At 42.4% G+C, this 17500-nt stretch overlaps 2 protein-coding genes across 3 annotated transcripts in view; both read right to left on the bottom strand.

Annotated features, from left to right (window-relative positions):
• Window positions 1-3229, bottom strand: part of celsr2 (cadherin, EGF LAG seven-pass G-type receptor 2) — an 83783-nt gene extending 80554 nt beyond the window's left edge. Inside the window, exon 1 of the mRNA XM_069153383.1 lies at window positions 1-3229. This exon is cut by the window's left edge and continues 798 nt beyond it. Within this exon, the coding sequence (XP_069009484.1) occupies window positions 1-2737 (2737 nt within the window). The 5' untranslated portion in view covers window positions 2738-3229.
• A 1567-nt stretch (window positions 3230-4796) lies between these two features.
• The window catches only part of capzb (capping actin protein of muscle Z-line subunit beta), a 13831-nt gene continuing 1127 nt past the window's right edge, over window positions 4797-17500 (bottom strand). Inside the window, exons 2-10 of one of the 2 annotated variants that reach the window (XM_069153364.1) lie at window positions 14260-14349; window positions 12752-12873; window positions 11939-12052; window positions 11714-11855; window positions 10654-10770; window positions 10499-10564; window positions 7411-7487; window positions 7012-7115; window positions 5629-5717 (exon numbers count right to left, since the gene is read on the bottom strand). In XM_069153364.1, coding sequence (XP_069009465.1) covers window positions 7022-7115; window positions 7411-7487; window positions 10499-10564; window positions 10654-10770; window positions 11714-11855; window positions 11939-12052; window positions 12752-12873; window positions 14260-14349 — 822 coding nt within the window. In that variant the 3' untranslated portion in view covers window positions 5629-5717; window positions 7012-7021. Of the gene's footprint in view, window positions 5718-7011; window positions 7116-7410; window positions 7488-10498; window positions 10565-10653; window positions 10771-11713; window positions 11856-11938; window positions 12053-12751; window positions 12874-14259; window positions 14350-17500 lie in introns of both variants that reach the window. The other variant, XM_069153372.1, reaches the window with a different exon arrangement.

Raw genomic sequence — 17500 nt, 5'->3', positions numbered from 1 at the left:
ACACCTGGACCACGCTGGTGAACACGGGTACGTCCTCCATCACGGAGCCCACATAGTGGTCTCTGAGGAAGCGGGGCGAGTTGTCGTTCACGTCGTTCACCAGGATCTCCAGGTAGGTGGTGTCGGACTTCTGCGGGATGCCGTTATCCCGCGCCGTGATGGCGAGCGTGTAGGACACCTGGTCCTCGTAGTCCAGCTCCATCTGAGTGGTGACGGCGCCGGAGTCGGAGTCAATGTCGAACTGAGGGATGCTGTCGTCCATGAAGTAGGTGATGCGAGCGTTCTCGCCCGTGTCCTCGTCGGTGGCGCTGATCACGACCACCGTGGTGCCCACCGGCCGGTCCTCGTTGATGTTGACGGTGTAGTGGGAGCTCTGGAACACGGGCCGGTGCGTGTTGGCGTCCGTGACGTTCACGAACACCTTGGCGGTGTCGAAGCGGGTGCCGTCGCTGGCGGTGACGGTGAGGACGTACTGACGCTCCAGTTTGTAGTCCAGCGGCAGCGCCAGAGTAATGAGGCCGCCGCCGCTCTGACTGGTGATGGAGAACCTGTTGCGGGTGTTCCCGCTGGATATCTGGTAGGTCACCACGCTGTTGATGTCCTGGTCCACGGCGGACACCGTCACCACGCTGGTCCCCACGGCCGCGTCCTCGTTCAGCCGCATGTAATAGGCCTTCTGAGTGAACTCGGGGTTGTTGTCGTTCACGTCCAGGATGGTCATGCTGATGCTGGCGGAGGACGACATCACCGGGTAGCCGTGGTCTCGGGCCTCCACGCCAAAGTTGTAGAAGTCGACGCTCTCTCTGTCCAGCTCGGCCGCCACCACGATCCAGCCCGTGCTGTTGTTGATGCTGAAGGGGAAGTTGGGCGTGGTCTCCGTGAGGCGGTACTCCAGCCGGGAGTTCTCCGCAGAGTCTGCGTCCACCGCCTGGATGTGGAGGATGGAGTAACCCAGCGGCACGTTCTCCAGAACCGTGGCCTGGAACGGGGTGCTGACGAAGATGGGCGCGTTGTCGTTGACGTCCAGCACCTGCACGGTGACCAGGCCGCTGATGTTGGACAGCGGAGGGCGTCCCCCGTCCTGAGCTCGGATCCTCAGCGTGTACTCTTTGTTGGCCTCGTAGTCCAGGTGGCTCACCAGGTCCATCTGACCCGTCTGTGCGTCGATGTAGAACTGGCCGCGGGTGTTCCCGCTCATGATGCTGAAGTGCACGACGGCGTTGCTCCCTCGGTCCCGGTCGGTGGCGGTGACCTGTAGGATCTCCGTGTTGGGGGTCCTGTCCTCCGGCACCTGGACCACGTAGCGTTTCTCGCTGAACTGCGGGGCGTTGTCGTTGTCGTCCTCCACCACGATGTGAACGGTGGCGGTGGCGCTGCGCGGCCCGGGGTCACGACCCTGATCGTTGGCCTGCACTAACAGCATGTAGGCCTCCACCTCCTCCCGGTCCACCAGGCCTTTGGTGCGGATCACACCGGACCTGGAGTCGATCTCAAACACATCGTTGGAGCCGTTATTGTTGAGGATGTGGTAGAGGATGTTCCCGTTAACGGGGGCGTCCCCGTCCGTGGCCCTCACCGTCAGAACCTCGTAGCCGATCTCCAAGTTCTCCCTGATGCTCTCCTTGTAGTCCTGCTGCTCGAACACCGGGTCGTGGTCGTTGGCGTCCCTGACCGTGATGGTGAGCGTGGCCATGGCCGTGCGTCTCGGCGTGCCGTGGTCCACCGCGGTCACACGAAACACGTGAGTGTCCTTCGTCTCCCGGTCCAGCACCTCCACCGTGGACACGGCGCCGCTGGCCGGGTCCACGGCGAACAGGTTGTTGGAGCGGCTGTCGAAGAGAGCCTCTATGAAATACTCCAGCCGGCCCGCCTCCCCTTCATCCACGTCCACCGCTCTCAACAGAACCACGGCGGTCCCGGCCGGCTTGTTCTCCGCCACAGACACCTGGTACATGGGGGGCTGGAACTGGGGGCTGCTGTTGGTGCTCCTCCTCCTCCGGCTCACGATCCCCGAACCGGACCGAGCCGCCTTCACCAACAGCTTCCCCAGGTGGGCCTGCCTGAAGGGGCCCGGCCCGACCCGCCAGTGGATGGAGACGGAGCTCGGTCCGTTTCCTGTGAGCAGGTCACAGAGCAGGTCCATCTCCCGGAGGGTGTCCTGCCTCCAGCACAGAGTCTCAGACACCAGCAGGTCCCCATCAGAGAAGTAGAACTCCCGGCTGTTGGCGACTCTGCAGCGGACCGGGGGTCCCGGCAGCAGCCCCCCCACGGGAAATAAAGCAGAGTGAGCCTGGTGGCAGTCCGAGCTGCGGCCGCTGTGGCTGCTGAACAAACTCAGCACCTCCATGTCCCACTGAGCTGTCCTCCTCCGCGTGCTGGAACAGTTCCTGCCGTGAACGTGCACGTCGTACTGGCTGGTGAGGAGGTGCCTGTGGCCGGAGTCCGTGCAGTCCTCCACGGTGAACACGGTGAAGGGGTTGGAGCGCAGCGGGGGGCATCTCACCGAGTCCGACACCGACACCGACACCCTGCCCGCCGCCGCGTCCGTCTCCAGGAAGCGCTCCGTGAACCTGGGTGCGAGGACCTGATCCAGAGCGCACCGCGCGCCGCGCTCCACGCCGGCCACCAGCGTCCTCTGCCCCGCGTGCTCACGGAGGTGGACGGTGTAAGACTGCACCACAGAAAGCAGCTCCCACCACCACAGTATCAGCAACACATCCCCGTTAACGAAGTGCATCTCTGCTCACTTGCAGCTCCGCCGCGTCTCGAATCCCGCCGCTCGTTCTGCTTCAAACTTTCCGCCGCGGAGTTTCCCTTTGTGGCGGAGGAGCCATGCTCTCACGGCGCGCGCTCTCCGGGCACCCGGCTGCTCTCAGGACGGGGACAGGACGGGGACAGGACGGGGACCCGCAGTCACCTCGGCCGGAGCTGCTGTCACACAAACAAACTCTCTCTCTCTCTCTCTCTCTCTCTCTCTCTCTCACACGGCAACAACAACCGCGGCAGCAGCAGCACCTCCGGTCCGTCCGCGCAGCTCCGCTCCACGGATGAAAATGGCTCCTGCTCCCCCTGGAGCTCCTCATTATCATAAACCTGAGAGAGAGAGACACAGAGACACAGAGAGAGAGAGAGAGAGAGAGAGAGAGAGAGAGAGAGAGAGAGACAGAGAGAGAGAGACACAGAGAGAGAGAGAGAGAGAGAGAGAGAGAGAGAGAGAGAGAGAGACACAGAGAGACAGAGAGAGAGAGAGACACACACAGAGAGACAGAGAGAGAGAGACACAGAGACACAGAGAGACAGAGAGAGAGAGAGACACACACAGAGAGACAGAGAGAGAGAGACACAGAGACACAGAGAGACAGAGAGAGAGAGAGAGAGCGAGAGAGAGAGAGACACAGAGAGACACAGAGAGACAGAGAGAGAGAGAGACACACAGAGAGACACAGAGAGAGAGAGACACAGAGAGAGAGAGAGAGACACAGAGAGACAGAGAGAGAGAGAGACACACAGAGACACAGAGAGAGAGAGACACAGAGAGACACACACAGAGAGAGAGACAGAGTTTAACAGAAACCACTACAGATAATAAATGAAGCTTCATTTATTAAAACAGAACAGCTGATTGATTAAAGACTGCAGCCTGTTTATCTGCTGAGCTGAAAACCACATCGCTCACTTTTTTTTTTTTTTACAACAAAAGTCTTTAAAGTGCTTCAGGAAACATAATAAAACTTTAAATATCAAATAGAAATCTCTCAAACTATCTTTGTTCCTCCTCCTTTCACCCAGTTAATAATTACCATGAACTCCTCAAACCAGTTGCTTTTTAACTCCTTAATGTTCGTTTACAAAAATCTGCCAAGAAACGCAATTGTTTTTATAAAAAACGAAGTCAGACACTCTTATTATTCTCATGAACATGTTAACAGACGGAAAACTCACCTTTCAGAAGGGTTATAAATATACAAATAACTGTTGAATTTCGGAGGTCTGACCGGATGCTAAAAACTCCAGAGGAGTTGAGAGACTGGGAGCTGAGCGGATGTTGTGTGATCGCGCCCCCTGGTGGCCGAGCGGCAGCATCACAGCCTCCACCTGCTGTGTTCAGGCTGCTGAACGTCTCCAGGAACACGTTTACATTTCAGGAAATACAAATCTCAACAAATGCAAATATATCTTGCTCTTCTTAAAGGTCAGATAAAAACACGTCTTCACACTTAAATAAAAATAACTCTTTTTGGAGTTTTGGCAGAAAAACAGCCGGAAAAACTAATAAACAAACCCAATTTTTTTTTTTTATAGAATATATGAAATTAAAATTTATATAAAATGATATATCAATAGAAAGGTACTTTAATTTGCTTTTTTCCCTACTTTTTTTCTCTATGATGAGTTCAGAGTTTAGACATGTTCTTCAGAAAAAGATGAGAAACATGTTAATTTTATGTGGAAGCTCAACTTTTTTATTTTTAAATCACTACCTCTGATGCAGACATAAAAATCCTCCAATTCACAGAGTTGGACAAACACATGTAAACACAACCTTAAATGTCCATCCTTTCAGTAATACTTTACTTTAAGCCCCAATTTAGCAGCAACATGTTTAAAAGTTTATGACCCACTCGAATGTAGTCGTAGGTAATCATTTTCATGTTCAGCATCTCTGAATCTTTACACACTGCTTCTAAATGCTCAGCTGAATTTTCAGAGCTGCTTTCTTTAAGGTCTGTTATTCTGTCCAGGACCTGCAGAGTGACGCACATCAACATGAAGAATAAAAACTACAAGAGCCAGTGTAGCTTTTTACTGTTTTTATTGTTGCTGGAGGCTCTAATACAATATGAATCATAAGCTTTACAAAATTAAAACAAAAAAACAAAAAAATACAACAAAAGATTCCCCTCCGAGGTGGAAACAGCCGAAGGTTTCCACTGAGACACGAAGACAAACTGTGACCCCCAACAAAGACGCAGCAGGTGAAGAGAGGAAGAAGAAGCTGGAGAGAGGGGAAGCAACTGTCATGTTATACACAGTGGAGGAGGAGGAGGAGGAGGAGGAAGAGGGTGGACGTGGTGGTGATGATAACAGTTCGTCTCCATGTTTAAAAGGTGGACGTGTCCACGTCCTACAGGGGACAGAGCTTCCTGTTGTCCCGGAGGACGACAGTCTCACACTGACAGTTAGATTTCTATACAAATATATCAGGCGGGAGTCGGAGACGGAAATAAAGGTGATGAACAGAAGGAGGACGCCGCCCACAGCCGTCCCCTCGTCCCAGAGGAGGACGGACCGAGGACACGTCAGCCGAGAGGACATCAGGGATGGTTACTACAACGGACCCTCACGCTGGAAGATTAGCGTTACCGTGGTAATACTATCATTATATTCGGCGAGGGGGGCGGGGGGGGGGGGGGTGCGCTTCATGGCAGATGAGATGCATGAAAACAAAAAAACAGACCGAAAAAAATAAAACAAATAAAAAGCTAAGCATTTTCTCCTTTTTCGTTTTCCCACAAATAAACAGAGTGCAGCGGTGAAGGAGGCGCAGACAGGGTGAAGGAGGCGCAGACAGACGAGAGAAAGAGACACGATGGCAGAGAGACACGGAGAGACAGAAACAGGAGCAGCTCTAGCTGTTATGTTTGCGTTTCAGCGCCTCCATCAGATCGACCTTGAGAGCCTCCTGCTTCGACTTGTCAGCCAGAGTCTGGACGCTCCTGTGAGGAGAAACAGAGGAGAGAGAGAGAGAGAGAGAGGAGAGAGAGGGGAGAGAAGGGAGAGGGAAGAGAGAGAGGAGAGAGAGGGGAGAGAGAGAGGAGAGAGAGTGTCAGTGGAGGTCAAACAGGAGGACAGACAGACTCTCTGGAGGTCCAGGAGTAAAACTGTTAGCATGTTAGTTAGTTTCCACGTCTTCTCTGAGGAGAACATGGAGGATCAACACACTACATGTATGAACACGGCACACACGGAACATCCAGTTTGTTGGTCTGCATGCAGTGAAATCCAGTTTTGAACCTGCTGGATCTCCTCCAGTACTTTTTATCATCCGAGACATTTTCTACCTTTCAGATGAGCTTCAGGGTGATTTAACACAAACCACCACAGCAGGTGTGAAACATCAGAACAGTGAACAGGTATCTCGGTCCGGATCCAACTCAACCACAGTTCGGCTTGTTAGCAGGCAGTAAAAACTATTTTTGTGGTTCACACTTTCAGATTAATTACAGGAAGTTGAGGCAGACTATCATCAGTCATTAAAGAGTAGAAGAAGAACCAGGAAAAACAAGCTGATGCAGGAAATGAGGAGAAAAAGATTTAATTTAAGAAAAAAAAAATGATGAAACTTATTTTCACTGCATGTTCACTGCATGTTCACTGCATGTTCACTGCATGTTTACTGCATGTTCACTGCATGTTTACTGGATGTTCACTGGATTTCACTGCATGTTCACTGCATGTTCACTGCATCCTTACTGCATGTTTACTTCATGCTTACTGCATGTTTACTGGATGTTTACTTCATGTTTACTTCATGTTTACTGCATGTTTACTATATGTTCATTTCATGTTTACTGCATGTTTACTTCATGTTTACTTCATGTTTACTGCATGTTTACTATATGTTCATTTCATGTTTACTGCATGTTTACTATATGTTTACTTCATGTTTACAGTGATCTGATAAACTTTTGATCTTTTTATTTCACACACGTTTCCTTCGACGGGACAAATAAACACGACATCAAAAATTCTTATTAGGCAACAAACAGCCGAACGAGCCGGTGGTGACTCATTTAAATACTGACAGGGTGAGTGCTCGTTACTCCTCAACAACAACAACAACACACACACACACACACACACACACACACACACACACACACACACACACACACAGAGAAGCTTCTCCATGTGTTCCTCATATTAAATGTGTGTTCTCGGGGACACCTGGAGGACGTGCAGTTAGAGTTCAGAACACACGTTACAAACATGTCCTCCATGCTGCTGTACCTCTGACCCGCTAGTCTATGAAGATCTGACGCTGGGTCAGAACCTGGGACAGCTCCTTCTGGAGCTGACGGTACTTTTGGTTATCAGGCAAAGACTCAATAGATCTGGAGGAGGAATATGAGGATGGAGGAGGAGGAAGAGGGCACAGAGGGATTAACCAGAGGACAGACAACGATAAGAGGGACACTGGAAATGTGGAACGAAAAAGTAATAACAAAAAAAAAAAGATTGGTGGAGGAGGAGGAGGAGGAGGAAGGAGCTAAATATCAGACTTATGTTACTACAGAGTCCTGAACGTCCATCCTGTATAAGAAGTAAAGTGACTGACAGACATTCAGAAGAACAGAGGTGCTGACAGGATGTGATGTCACAGGAAGTGACCCTGTCGGGTAGCAGTACCTCAGGCCGTTGACGATGTCTTTGGTCTTCCCAAAGTAGATTTCATTCAGTGTGGAGCGGATCTTGTTCTCCATGTCCTGAAACAAGAATGAAGACGGTCTAAATGTTCAGCGTCGTTCAGAACTTTATGTTCCATTTAAACAAGGCAGCGTTCCATGTAAATATATATAAACATATCATGTAATAAACATATGAACATATCATGTAATAAACATATGAACATATCATGTCATAAACATATGAACATATCATGTAATAAACATATCATGTAATAAATATATAAACATATCATGTAATAAACATATGAACATATGTAATAAACATATGAACATATCATGTAATAAATATATGAACATATGTAATAAACATATGAACATATGTAATACATATATGAACATATGTAATACATATATGAACATATGTAATAAACATATGTAATAAATATATGAACATATCATGTAATAAATATATGAACATATGTAATAAACATATGAACATATCATTTAATAAACATATGTTGTAAACATATGAACATATGTAATAAACATATGAACATATCATGTAATAAATATATGAACATATCATGTAATAAATATATGAACATATGTAATAAACATATGAACATATGTAATAAATATATGAACATATGTAATACATATATGAACATATGTAATAAACATATGTAATAAATATATGAACATATCATGTAATAAATATATGAACATATGTAATAAACATATGAACATATCATTTAATAAACATATGTAATAAACATATGAACATATCATGTAATAAATATATGAACATATGTAATAAACATATGAACATATGTAATACATATATGAACATATGTAATAAACATATGTAATAAACATATGAACATATCATGTAATAAATATATGAACATATCATGTAATAAATATATGAACATATGTAATAAACATATGAACATATCATGTAATAAATATATGAACATATGTAATAAACATATGAACATATGTAATACATATATGAACATATGTAATAAACATATGTAATAAACATATGAACATATCATGTAATAAATATATGAACATATGTAATAAACATATGAACATATGTAATACATATATAAACATATCATGTAATAAATATATGAACATATGTAATAAACATATGAACATATCATGTAATAAACATATGTAATAAACATATTAACATATCATGTAATAAATATATGAACATATGTAATAAACATATGAACATATGTAATACATATATGAACATATGTAATAAACATATGTAATAAACATATGAACATATCATGTAATAAATATATGAACATATGTAATAAACATATGTAATACATATATGAACATATGTAATACATATATGAACATATGTAATAAACATATGTAATAAATATATGAACATATCATGTAATAAATATATGAACATATGTAATAAACATATGAACATATCATTTAATAAACATATGTTGTAAACATATGAACATATGTAATAAACATATGAACATATCATGTAATAAATATATGAACATATCATGTAATAAATATATGAACATATGTAATAAACATATGTAATAAATATATGAACATATGTAATACATATATGAACATATGTAATAAACATATGTAATAAATATATGAACATATCATGTAATAAACATATGAACATATCATTTAATAAACATATGTAATAAACATATGAACATATCATGTAATAAATATATGAACATATGTAATAAACATATGAACATATGTAATACATATATGAACATATGTAATAAACATATGTAATAAACATATGAACATATCATGTAATAAATATATGAACATATCATGTAATAAATATATGAACATATGTAATAAACATATGAACATATCATGTAATAAATATATGAACATATGTAATAAACATGTGAACATATGTAATACATATATGAACATATGTAATAAACATATGTAATAAACATATGAACATATCATGTAATAAATATATGAACATATTTAATAAACATATGAACATATGTAATACATATATAAACATATCATGTAATAAATATATGAACATATGTAATAAACATATGAACATATCATGTAATAAACATATGTAATAAACATATTAACATATCATGTAATAAATATATGAACATATGTAATAAACATATGAACATATGTAATACATATATGAACATATGTAATAAACATGAACATATCATGTAATAAATATATGAACATATGTAATAAACATATGTAATACATATATAAACATATGTAATAAATATATGAACATATGTAATAAACATATGAACATATGTAATACATATATAAACATATGTAATAAATATATGAACATATCATGTAATAAATATATGAACATATGTAATAAATATATGAACATATGTAATATAATAAATATATGAACATATCATGTAATAAATATATGAACATATGTAATAAATATATGAACATATGTAATATAATAAATATATGAACATATCATGTAACATAAACATATGAACATATGTAATAAATATATGAACATATGTAATATAATAAATATATGAACATATCATGTAACATAATAAACATATGAACATATGTAATAAATATATGAACATATGTAATATAATAAATATGTAATAAATATATGAACATATGTAATATAATAAATATATGAACATATCATGTAATAAATATATGAACATATTATGTAATAAATATATGAACATATGTAATAAACATATGAACATATCATGTAATATAATAAACATATGAACATATGTAATAAATATTTGAACATATAATCAGGATGCCTTTAAAATGAATAAATAAATAAAATGAAGATCCTCCTTTACAAGTTTTAAGTGTTTTTTTTTTCACATTACATATTTACTTTGATGATAGTTTGTTGATGTATTTAGTTTAATTATCACACGGCTGCTTCCAGATTAGTGTGAGTACACTGTGACTTTTAAAGCTCTTTAAATATCAGCAGCCCTGATTCTCATCATCCTCATCAGTAAGACTGCAGTGATCTTCCTGCTTTAACAACAACAAACTCTGATAACATCATCTCTACTGACTTCAACGAGGCGTCCGATGTTGGCGATGTGAGGTGAGGACTCTCCGACCGTCTCGTCTTTCTCCATCTGTGAAACAAGCAGACTTCATGAACAACATTCCGGCTGGATAAAGTCAGCAGCAGGCTTGTGTTGAGTGTAGCGCCCCCCCCCCCCACCTGTCTCGTGAGGCTGCCCCCCAGGTTCATGGTGCCGGAGCCAGTCTTGGTTGTCTGGAGCCACAGCATGACGGTGGAGGTGAGTTTGTAGTGAGCAGTGCGACCGCTGGACTTCTCCTGTTCACACAAACACACACAACAAGCACAAATAGTATTCAGTTTCACACAACGTTACCGCCACGTTACCTTCACGTTACCGCCACGTTACACGTTACCGTCACATTACACGTCACATCACCGCCACGTCACATTAATGTTACGTTACCCGCCACGTCACCACCACGTTATCTTCCCATTACCATCACGCTACCGTCACGCTACCGCCACGTCACCACCACATTATCTTCCCATTACCATCACGCTACTGTCACGCTACCGTCACGTTACCACCATATTACTGCCACGTTACCGTCATATTACTGCCACGTTACCGTCATATTACTGCCACATTACTGTCACATTACCGTCATATTACTGTCACATTACCGTCATATTACTGTCACATTACTGCCACATTACTGTCACATTACTGCCACATTACTGTCACATTACCGTCACATTACCGTCACATTACTGTCACATTACCGTCATATTAATGTCACATTACCGTCACATTACTGTCACATTACTGTCACATTACCGTCACATTACTGCCACATTACTGTCACATTACCGTCACATTACTGCCACATTACCGTCATATTACTGTCACATTACTGCCACATTACCGTCATATTACTGTCACATTACCGCCACATTACTGTCACATTACCGTCATATTACTGTCACATTACCGTCATATTACCGTCACATTACTGTCACATTACCGCCACATTACTGTCACATTACCGTCATATTACTGTCACATTACTGTCATATTACTGTCACGTTACCATCATATTACTGCCACGTTACTGTCATGTTACCGTCATATTACTGTCATATTACTGTCACGTTACCATCATATTACTGCCACGTTACTGTCATGTTACCGTCATGTGACCACAGGTTAACTTTCATGAATAAAAGTGTGTTTTCAGACGTGATCGTCGGCACCCACCTGCACCTCCACCACGTGGATGGAGTCCCAGCACCCCTTGATCTTCTTGGATCCGTCGCCGGCCTTCTTGATGAGAATAACTCCTGCAAAGCCATGATCCAGGTCCCACAGGTACACGGAAGACACGCCCCCCTCGAAGTACCTGAGGACGAAGAGGTCAGAGGTCACAAGAGGACGACACAGACGGTGTGTCTGAAGCTCCCCGTTAGATCTGCTGCTACTCACAGATCTCTGTACTGGTCGAAGGCATTGTTGGCTTCAACCTCCAGTTTCCTGAGGCGAGCTGAAGGCATCGCTCCATCCTCGATGGGAGGTTCGTACTTATTACTCCACGGGGATCTGAGGGGTGAGAGGTCAGAGTTAACGAGGGTCCGAGTACACATCAGACGTGGTGACATCATGAAGTGTCTGTAAACCTTCAGTCACTTCAGTGACAGGAAGCTGCTGCAGGAGATCCACATATTTCACTAAATTATAGTGAATTAGTCATTTACAATAATGAGTTCAGTTTTTATTTAAATTTTGATATAAAAACCAAAAAATGTTGTTTTGTCCCAACATTAAAAATCACTATAATGATAAAAAAGCCCGAAATTTTTTTTATCAATAATTACAATAATCAGTTTACTGAACTGAGCAACGTGACATATTATTAATTGTGAATTCAACTTTCCAGTTTTGAGAGAACAACGTGGTATTTCTTCTTGAATAAGAACTACTGCTAAATTGAACTGCTGTTATACAGACTCAGTTTGTCCCTGATGAACACCAGACTGTCGTGACACAAGAACATCCAGCAGTTAATATTTAAAATTAAAATCAAGCTACGTGTCCGTGTGGTTCAACATTATAATTCACTTTATTCCTGTTCCACGTGTTGATTCTGATCAAATATATTTGACAAAAAGTGGATTTTGAGCTGCAGCGTTTGTTTTGTTTGTTCAGAAAAGGTCCCTGCTGTCAGTAACTGTCTGTGGCCAGTTTTCTAATGTACTTCATGTTTCTGTTCTATGACTGAAGTGCAGTCATGAAGTCCACCTGTAGGAGTCGCCGTCTCGGTTGTAATCACAGAGCAGGTAGTCTTTCCCCACCACCTTGTCACGGGCGATCTTCAGGGGCTGGTCCACAGAGGACAGCAGGTCCTCACACAGACTGGGCACCTGGAAATAAAACACAGAGAAGAAAATACATCTGAGCTCCTCACATCTCATTAAATATGTTCTGCATGACTTAAAGAGCACGAGACATCAGACTGAGATATTTTGTTACTTTAAAGCTCTCGTCTTTCTCTCAGTCCAGTTTCAGCCAAAAAGAAGACGACAATAAAATATCTGCAGAAACTTAATATGTGGAGGATGAGGGGGACAAATTAGTTCTCATAGAGGGACACGGAGACCCCTCAGGACCTCGGGACATCCTCCTGCATCACAGCAGAGACACAAAGGAAGCCCTGTTGTCCTGAAAACACACACACACACACACACACACACAGACACACAGACACACACACACAGACAGACAGACAGACAGACAGACAGACAGACAGACAGACAGACACACACACAAGAGAGACACACACACACACAGACAGACACATACAAACACACACAGACAGACAGACAGACACAGACACACACACACCTGGCTGAAAGACAAAGCCCAGCTAGGTCAGGTAGAAAACAGATCAGAGAGGAGGAGGAAGAGGACGAAGAGGAGGAAGAGGTGATTCCAGGTGACTGTGTTTTTAGGAGCCAAACAGCATCCGGCAGTGCAGGTGATTGACAGCTGTGATAATCATCACTAACAAGCGGACACAGCGGTTGCAAGCTTAAGAGAGAGGAGCTGTCGGGGGAGGGTGGAGGGTGTGTGTGAAAGGTGAGGGAGGAGGAAGGTGAGGGGGGGAGGGGTCCGGCTCAGAAGGAGCGGATCTACCTACAAAACAAGCTGCAGTGGAAACAGGTGGAAGTGTGATCTGATGTGTCTGATGGAGCCTGAGCTGGAGCTGCTCCAGTAAACCTAACACGGTAAACCTAACACGTTAAAAAGAACACGGTAAACCTAACACGTTAAAAAGAACACGGTAAACCTAACACGTTAAAAAGAACACGGTAAACCTAACACGTTAAAAAGAACACGGTAAACCTAACACGTTAAAAAGAACACGGTAAACCTGACACGTTAAAAAGAACACGGTAAACCTGACACGTTAAAAAGAACACGTTAAACCTAACACGGTAAAAAGAACACGTTAAACCTAACACGTTAAAAAGAACACGGTAAACCTAACACGTTAAAAAGAACACGGTAAACCTAACACGTTAAAAAGAACACGTTAAACCTAACACGTTAAAAAGAACACGGTAAACCTAACACGTTAAAAAGAACACGGTAAACCTAACACGTTAAAAAGAACACGTTAAACCTAACACGTTAAAACTAACACAGCAAACTGAAAACATTAAAAAGAACACGTTAAAACTAACACGTGTGTGTGTGTGTGTGTGTGTGTGTGTTTGTGTGTTCATCCTGTGAGGTCATTAACTCACCAGGTCGATGAGGTCACTGAGGTTCTTCTCGATCTGCTGAGGAGGCAGACGCCTCATCAGGTCCAGAGCACAGTCCAGCTGCTGGTCGTTCTGAAACACAACAGACGACACAGATTACAGTTTATATCTTATGATATTTATATTATTTATTATGGAACCTTTCACAGACAAAGTCACAAAATGCTTCACAACAATAACATCAAAAGAAATGTTAACAATATGAGAAAGGGAAAGAGTAAAGGCCGATTTCAACAGATGTGTCTTCAGTTGTTTTTTTAAGTTGTTCTACAGAAATTGCAGAAGGTCCAACACCGCATGAAGGAGGAAGATCGAACAAAAGATCTTTAGTCTTCAACACCAATCAGTCTGAACACGCTATGCTGCTCTTCTCTCTCTCCTCTCCAAACTCCACAATTATATAACAGAATGTTTCTGTGGTTTCTAACTGTCTGTAAACAGCTTCTATTAAACTGTATTCAACTTTATACTGTTCAGTATATATTAGGTGATATTTATAACTCATCCTACATTGAAGTTCAACCTCAGATGAAGATTGTATTGAGTGCCTCTGGTCTGTTGGTGTTTTCAGGTTAATAAAACTACATTCATAGTTTCTTTATGTCTGTAAATAATGCAGCCGGTTGTCAAACATGCACCGAACTTCTCCATTTAGACACCAGAGGCGGAAACAGAGCCGGCCTCCAGAGAGGCTGGCTGGCGTCTACAGACCGGCTCCTAGTTCATCAATCTCCTTCTACCATCAGACCTTCTGATGGAAAATGTCCTCGTTATGTTAAAATGTGTTCGCTGCAGATCAACGAGGAAAACATGCCGTTTTTCTTCGACACCGTCTTCATTTAACAAACTCAGGCCACTGAAGCTTCACATTAGGATATTATAAACTTTGAAACATATTTATGTGCAGAAGAAATACTGAAAGGATCCTTTGATGGCCTGCATGAATTTTTAAGAATGATTCCACCAATCAGCGCTTGTTTTAGTGGTCATGTGGTTATTAGTTTGATGCAGTCTTGAAATAATGACTCTATCCTGTAAATAAACATCCTGCTGTGCTGATGAAGTTCTCTAGAAAAGCATAACTTTAACATTGAATCACTGAGGCAGACTACTTTTAATGTGAGCTGTATCATGGAGGAGGATATACGTAAAAGGACCGAGGTCCTCTGAATCGACCCTCCAGAACAGCAGAGACGTAAAGACCTGCCACAGGAACATTCACACCCCGACGTTTCCAGCTCAGCAGACTGAACACAACTCATGATTCATCATGTGAATATTCTGCAGAGAGCAGAGAGGTCGGAGACGCTGGATCAGGGAGGCTAGAAAACATGGAGGAAAACACACACATCAGAGGACATATGCGTCTCAGAATATCTGTCAGCTGATCATCAGAGCAGCAGGTGAGTGAGGCAAAAGGTGACTACTACCCACAGGTGACTACCCACAGGTGACTACCCAGCTATCATCAGGATAAACTTTATAAATATATATATATATGTATTATTTTATTTATCCGATAAATCAAGTTTTCAGTCTGTTCGTCGATGCTCTGCTGCGTTATTTTTCTTCAACGTGTGGTTTCATGTGCTGATAACGTTTAGTAATAGATTTTATTTGGACAAACTAAAAGATGTGAAGGTTGTGAGTTTGTAAGACTGTTGTTTTACCATGAACAGTGAACCTGTGATCATCACACCCTCGTCGGCCTCATGTCGGACCAGAAGAGCAACGATGTATTTTTACCGATTGTCTCTACTTTTGAAAGGTTTTCTGTTTTGCCCCGACACTCTGATTAATAACTGTGAAGTGAAGGTACGAGGCGAGTGATCACCTGCTGAGCTGAATCAGACAGATCCTCATGTGGGCACTAGAATATGCAGTCAGATTAAATCAGTAAGAACTGAACACAGGTTTTGTTGGATGTCTTGTTGTGTCCAATAATAAACAACTGAAATATATTCAGTTTGTTATCAAAGAGGACTGAAGGAAACAGGAAAAATTTAATTTAAAAAGCTGCAGTCAGAGGATTAAAGAATTATTTCATTTAAAAAATCACTATGAATGACTAATCAATTATTAAAGCAGTTGGTGTGATACATTTTTTTGTCCACAAACAAATTGACTGATCAAAACTGAGATCAGAAATACTGCAGACCATGTTGGTTGCGTAACAAACTAACAATCAAAACTGAACTGCACAAAACTTTTGACCCCCAAATTATCTGTAAATCTTCAGTTCAGCCCGACTGAAGTCACTTCCTTTGTCTGAAGCTGGTTTTGTGATGTTCAGAGTCACCCGACATGTTTGACAACGTAGTCGACGTTTCCAATAAACTAGAGTTGGAGAAGCTGCAGGCTGTCGTCTCCTCCACATTCCTCCATGTTGTCTCCTGTAGGAGACGTTTCCTCCAAAAAGTAACGTTTCTCCATCTACTGCGACGGCATCTTTGTCATGCATCAGTTTAAGGAAAAGACAAATATGAAATATTCCACTTTAAGAAGACTAATTGAAGAGGTTATTAATGCCAGAGGGCTGCAGAGCGTAGCCTTCCCTCAGGGGTTTCCCTCCCTGAAATATGAAGCGAGCAGCGACGACCAACCAGCCGCAACACGAAACTCTGGGGAATGTGACGGAAAATGTACAGAAGCATGAAAAACAAGACGTGTTTCAGATAATCCCGACATGTCGTTGGTTATCCTAGAAACAGATCTTCAACGTATCTTCAACATATTTCACCAGGATTCAAGTATTTAAAAGTCCTTTAAGTACCCAAATTTACTTTAATACAAATTGTATAACTCCTGAGTGGAGATAAAAGCTTCTATCCTGACATGATTAACGTCATTTAAACTCCAACTAACAAACAAAACGGAAGAAAAACACAGACTATGAAGATCCCTTTTGAAAGGCTCATCCAAAACCAACAAGGAAGGACATTAAAACCATCACAGCAGCAGCAGCAGCTGTAAAACAGCTTCTCTGATGTCTGTTCACATGTTCACCGTCGTGTTGTAACTCCGTACATGTTTAAACCAAACACAGTTTACTGATTCACCTCCGATCGGATCCAACCGACACCATTTAAAGGACAGAACCAACCGACTAAACATTTAGCTGAAAGGTGACTGATCACAACAGAAACCCTGTTTGCTCTCCGCCTGTCCACACATCTGTCCACACATCTGTCCACACATCTGTCCACACATCTGTCCGATGATG

Source organism: Embiotoca jacksoni, unplaced genomic scaffold (genome assembly GCF_022577435.1).
Source record: "Embiotoca jacksoni isolate LCO1_2020_lvr unplaced genomic scaffold, fEmbJac1.0.p SCAF_1, whole genome shotgun sequence".
Classification (NCBI taxonomy): domain Eukaryota; kingdom Metazoa; phylum Chordata; class Actinopteri; family Embiotocidae; genus Embiotoca; species Embiotoca jacksoni.
Note: the sequence above shows the minus strand (reverse complement) of the source record. Positions and strands in the feature narration are given on the sequence as shown.